General features: G+C 42.7%; 1 protein-coding gene across 3 annotated transcripts in view; it reads left to right on the top strand.

Annotated features, from left to right (window-relative positions):
- The first annotated feature begins 222 nt into the window (after window positions 1–222).
- EXOC4 (exocyst complex component 4) overlaps window positions 223–6,000 on the top strand; it is a 731,450-nt gene continuing 725,672 nt past the window's right edge. For all 3 annotated transcript variants that reach the window (XM_079786328.1, XM_079786329.1, XM_079786330.1), the window contains exon 1: window positions 223–374. In XM_079786328.1, coding sequence (XP_079642454.1) covers window positions 289–374 — 86 coding nt within the window. In that variant the 5' untranslated portion in view covers window positions 223–288. The remainder of the gene's footprint in view (window positions 375–6,000) is intronic.

Below are 6,000 nucleotides of genomic sequence, written 5' to 3'. Positions count from 1 at the left end.
GATCAGAATAAATATAAGTAAGTCACTTGTTAGGAGACTTCACCAAGCAGCTTCTGGTTTGGCTTCCTCGGAGCCCAGAAGCGGCTGAAGGAAAACTACAATTCCCAGAGTGCTTAGAACGCGCGTCGGCCTGGAAACGCGCTAAGCCCCGCCCCCTCACTCCGGCAACGGGAAGAGAAGTTCTGTGAAATGCTCTTCTCCTATTGGTGGGCTATCGGAGAGGTCAATTGCAGAGTTCTCACCGCCTTCGCTCCATTGCAGCCCGCGGGTTCTCCACCCGTTACCAAGATGGCGGCAGAGGCAGCCGGTGGCAAGTACCGAGCCACAGTCAGCAAAAGCAAAGACCCCTCGGGGCTGCTCATCTCTGTGATCAGGTGAGGGAGGCAGGAGGCAGGGTCAGGGGACTGGGCAGCGGGCAGCGGCTCCACCTCCGCTTGGCTGGGAGAAGGGTGAGCTGGGTTCCACCCTGCCGACCCTCCCCGCCCCTTCCCTCCTGGCCTCTCCCAAGCTCATCCCGGGGTCCCCACGGACCCCCCAGTGTCCGGGGGCTGGTCTGGAGGGAGGAGCCTCGCCTCGGTGTTTTCTCTGGGGCCAGAGCTGCCCCGTGGGATGCCCAGGCCCTGCCAGCACGCCGTGGGGCGTGGTGGAGGGAGCCAGGTGTGCTCAGGTAGCCCGTCCAGCACCTGGATTGTGGAGTTCCCTCTGCAGCGCTCCCAGGAAGGGGCTCTGTTCCCGGGACTTCGCGCTGCAGATAATGTTGTCACACTTTGCACACCTCCAACCACCTGTGCACGGCCACAGCCTCTCCGGCAGGAGCCTGTAGTGAGCCGGTGGAAGGGCTGTGGGTCTGAAGGCACTCATCCATTTTCGATTTTTATTCTGCCTCCTTTCCCGGTCTATTCCTTTAGAAGGAAAGAAAGAAATGAAACAAATTTCAAGTTACCCTCTGTACACATTCCCCCCCGCCCCCCCCCCCCCCCCCCCCCCGCCTCCCGAATCTATATGGTGGGAGTGGGAGTGAGTGGCAGGCCTTTCATTGGCGTGGTTTTTTTTAAAGTGAAATAAATTGAGGATGGGAGAATCCTTTCAAGTACCATTAAGAATGGTAGAGGGAGTGACTAAAAACAACCAGAATAAAACGCGACACGTTTTTTTACGTTGTTGACATTTGAATTTCAACTCTGGTGTTTTCCATGAAATAAAACGTGAATGTCCTCACCCCCCCTCCCCGCCTATGGCAAACTTTTGGTTCCGTTCTTGGAGGGCTTTTGCACTGTCCTGATCTTTTTAAAATCCAGGCCCAGCAGTATCTGGTATTTAATAAGTTCTTGAATGAATGCACAGATCCAACTTTTAAAACAGCCTGCCTTTCCTGGACTTATAAAGACCCATCTCATGTGTGTTATTTAGGGACCTCTAGTTTAAGATTATGACATATGAAATCATCATTGCTAAATATTTTAAAGGATTCAGATGATAATTCTCTGCATGGAAATACTTAATATACTTGGTAGGCCAAGCAGAGGAAATGCTGATGTATTGTGGACACGTTTTCTTGCTGTGACAATACACAGGTAGTGCAGCTGTTTCACGGTATTAGAATGTTTGTAGCTTCCCATCCGAATCCCCTTGGAAATATAAAACATGATTTATGTGGATTCTTTTTTGGACTAGTTCACTTTTTTTCTGCCTTGCAGTCAACATTCATTTAAGCAGTACATATTTCTTGCCTGTCTGTAGCATGGTGCCAGGCACTTATACGTACTTTGGAAATATTTATTGAATGAATGAGTGAATGCCTTGAGTTTTGCAAAGACTAATTTGACATGATGTAGACTATATTTGAGGGATAAAATATGTAAGTAAAAACTATGACATGAGACCAGAAGAGACAGATGGAATGCAATGGGAATCCCGGGGAAGGAGTGATTATTTCCCAGTGAAAGTGGAGTGGGGAATTAGGGAAGTTAGCAGCTATATACAAATGTACCATCTCACTGGCGTAATTATGATTCTGTAGGTTTTACCCATTTCTTTTATGCTATATATCAGGTTTTTTTTTAAATGCAGTTAAATTGACCCTAATGTTCTATATTTGAAAAAAGCTTAAGAAACAAACTAAAGCTTTGTTATTGATACTGATTCAAAAACATACATTGCATTTGGTTGCCTTTGTGTTTTCCAGGGGAAATTTCCCAATGCTGGGTGGTGTGGGTGTGATTTTGTGGTTTATCCATCCATTTCCTATGTCCATACATATTACCTTCTCATAATCACCCTGATTTAGTCCCAGTGCATTTTTTTTACTCTGACTTCTGTTGCATATTTTTGTTTTCATTTTTCTTCCTTATTTTTGACCACCTCAGACCATTTGAACAACACTTTTTATTTTGTTATATCTATTACCATAATGATATAAATGGAGTGTCCACACCTAGCATTCTGGGTAAGGATACTGGTTCATGTTTACACGTGACCATTTTAAGACTGATGTTGTTGATGTCAGAATGTTGATGTTCATATATCAACATCTCTTTGAGTCTCAGGGCAATTTTGGCATTGTAGTGAGGGTGTTGCTAACTCTCCATTCTTGTTTCCTCCCTGATATGCTTTTGAACATACCCAGTGGTTTAAATTTCATAAGCAGTGGCAGTGAATGAGAGGAGGATGGTAGTATTACTTTGGTGTTCAGGTTGGGGAGAGTCAGGGGAGAGTACTTCAGGGAACAGAATAGGGAATGTAGTTGCTAAGAGAGTAGAGATAAAAATTTCTCATCATAAGAAAACATAACTGTGTGGTGATAGATGTTAACTAAACATACTATGGTAATCATTTTGCAACATACACATAAATCATATTTATACCTTAAATCAGTGGTCGGCAAACGGCGGCTCGCAAGCCACATGCGGCTCTTTGGCCCCTTGAGTTTTTAGCAAAGGCCAGCTTAGGAGTACCCTAATTAAGTTAATAACAATGTACCTACCTATATAGTTTAAGTTTAAAAAATTTGGCTCTCGAAAGAAATTTCAATCGTTGTACTGTTGATATTTGGCTCTGTTGACTAATGAGTTTGCCTACCACTGCCTTAAATGAATACATTGTTAAATGTCATTTATATCTCAATAAAACTGGAGAAATTGTTCCGTCACTGTAGTTGCTGCTTTGTCTATCTGTTCAATTTGTATTCTCTGTGTTACCCTTCTTGCAACATTGTCCTCATGATTCCTAATTCCTGGTATAAAACTTTGGTTACCTCCTCTTACCCTTAACCTCTTTTCAAACTATCAAAGACTGTAGCTTTCCTGGTTGCTTTGGCAACAAGCCTCAAAAAGAAAAACCAATTTTAGACTCATGTTAATAAAATCTCAACTACATCTAAAGGATACATGGAACTGGATGTGCCAGCTCTCTTTCATGTTTCCTTGGCCCTATCATTTTGTCACAGTAAATTACTTGTTCGTGAACGAGTTCTCTGTCCTCTGAAAAGTTTGTTTAGTTTAGCTTTAGCTTTTTATATCACTGAGCAGTTGTTTTTCTTTTTTGAATAGTGAATGTTAAAAATTCTCCCTCAGTTCTCTTATTCAGATATGTAAAAAAGGTCATTTCTAAACTACATTATGTATTTTTAAATGCTATTCCTATTTGTTAGAAGAGCATTTATTAGTATAATTGTCTTTTAACACTGGATAAAAAAAAAAGTACAGATGAATAAGGGGTTGCCCTAAGGACAGAGTAGGTGTAGACATGCTATATCCAAATCTCATCTAGGGTACCAGGGTTTCTAACCAGGGTACCAGGTAGTTAAATAATGACTCTGTTTTGCTAGTGTGGCAGTCCATCAAAGTAACTTTAAGATGAGATATAGTGTAATTGTAATGAAAGTATTACATTTGGCAGATGGGTATTTTTAAAAGTACCTTGAGACTCATAAATGAAATTCTTAACCATTTAAAAAGTACTAAAAAAAAAATGTCAGGACAGTCAGGTATTTCATAGGGTGTGCTCCGGGCTTTGCAAAGAGGTCCTCAGGTGGTGAGGAGGGGGTTCGATGAGCCCAGGGCTTGGGATTGTCTGTCCGGCTGCTGCTAACTGCAGGTTTTGGTTTGAAGTCTTGCCCACTGGCCCCTTAAAACGGAACTAATTGGGTGGACAGAGCCCTGACTCCCTGCTGATGCACACTTTGGACAGTTTCATGCCCATGTCCGCGCACAGCATTCTCCTGCTTTACTATCGATCCTCTACCCCCACCTGCTCACCTTGTGTTTGGTGTGAGGTTGGAGCAGGAAGCCTTTCTAAACAGGAAATAAGCACTGTGACATCTGGGAGATGCTCTTTTGTTTTTGTGAATTCTTGTCAGATTTTTAATTGGGAAATGTGTCCACCACTTACTGCTAGGTGATTTGCTTTCCAATTAATGGTTGACTCCCTTCTCTTTATAAGTTGGTCTTTAATAGCCAATTTAATTGGGAAGACAAACTTGACTGTGACTTGAGGAGACCTTACAGAAACCTCAGAGTAGAGATTTTTAGACAGATGTTATAGATGTCAAGGAGGTTACAGATGTCAAGGAGGTTACAGATGTCAAGGAGGTTACAGATGTCAAGGAGGTTTGAAGGAATTGAAGGCTCGCTTTTTCATCAACTTTTGAAGGTGAAATTTCAAAAACCAAGCAAATCCTTCATTGAGAACACCTGTTACATTGCACAGAGTATTTTGGTCAGCCCCATATTTAATCCAAAGAACACTGTTGAGGGGTCCAGGCTTTGATGAGAGTGTTGACCAAGCAGCTTTGAGGTCCACGACCCCCTTTATGGTGGGAGAGGGGTGTGGACACTCTTCAGAGCAGAGCCCTAGGTCAGTGGTCGGCAAACTGCGGCTCGAGAACCACATGCGGCTCTTTGGCCCCTTGAGTTTTTAGCAAAGGCCAGCTTGGGAGTACCCTAATTAAGTTAATAACAGTGTACCTACCTATATAGTTTAAGTTTAAAAAATTTGGCTCTCAAAAGAAATTTCAATCGTTGTACTGTTGATATTTGGCCCTGTTGACTAATGAGTTTGCCGACCACTGCCCTAGGTAGTCAGTGTCGTCTCCAGCACCACCTTCTCCCTTTATTTGAGCCCATTTCATAATGTTTTTTAGGGTTTCTGGCTCTCTTTGCACCCTCGGAGTCTTGTCACGAGTGATACACTTTGAAAATTACTACTAGAATACCTGGAGACTAAACACTTTTTTAACTTCCTGGGAGTCCTGGGACATCCAACAACAGCATATGTGGATGCAAAGGGGAAAAAAATCATTTTTTTTTGTGGCTAAACATGCAGAATTAATATCATGGGAATCCATGTTGTAGTTTCTAACCTCAGGCATATATATATATTTTTAAATCCTCACTCAAGGACACTTTGTTGTTGTTATTTTAGAGAAAGAGGGAGGAGGCAGGAGAGAGAAACATTGATGTAAGAGAGAAAATTGAGTGCTTGCCTTCCATACATGCCCCAGTGGGGACTGAACCTGAAACCTAGGTATGTGCCTTAACTGGGAATCGAACCCGACACGTTTTGGTGTATGGGACAACACTCCAACCAACTGATCGACACCGGCCAGGGCATGTGTAATTTTTAACACTGGAATTTCTTGAAGGCTTTGAGGCATATATGTGGTTTAAATGTTGGGTGATTGGTCAGGTGTTTTTTTTAAGCAATTACTTGTAGGTAGACGTGGTCACAGTCTTTGGTGGGAGGTGTGGTATAGTTAGTAGAAACTTACTGTATTATCCATGTAAAGTAACCCTGGACCAGTTACTTAACACCACCAGTTTTAGTTTCTTTACTTGTAAAATGGGAATAATGATCTGCTATGGTTGTTGAGGAAATTAAGAGTGTGTGAAAGTGCCCAGCATAGTTTGGCATAGAGAAGGCATGTTCACTTCCTCATTTTTAGGATCTGCAGCTTCTCTGGTTAGAAACTTTATTTTAATGTTTGCCAGCTAGCCACCAGGT

This window comes from Cnephaeus nilssonii, assembly GCF_951640355.1.
Source record: "Cnephaeus nilssonii genome assembly, chromosome: 12".
Lineage (NCBI taxonomy): Eukaryota > Metazoa > Chordata > Mammalia > Chiroptera > Vespertilionidae > Cnephaeus > Cnephaeus nilssonii.
The sequence above is the reverse complement of the archived record's forward strand: the minus strand, read 5'-3'. Positions and strand labels throughout refer to the sequence as shown.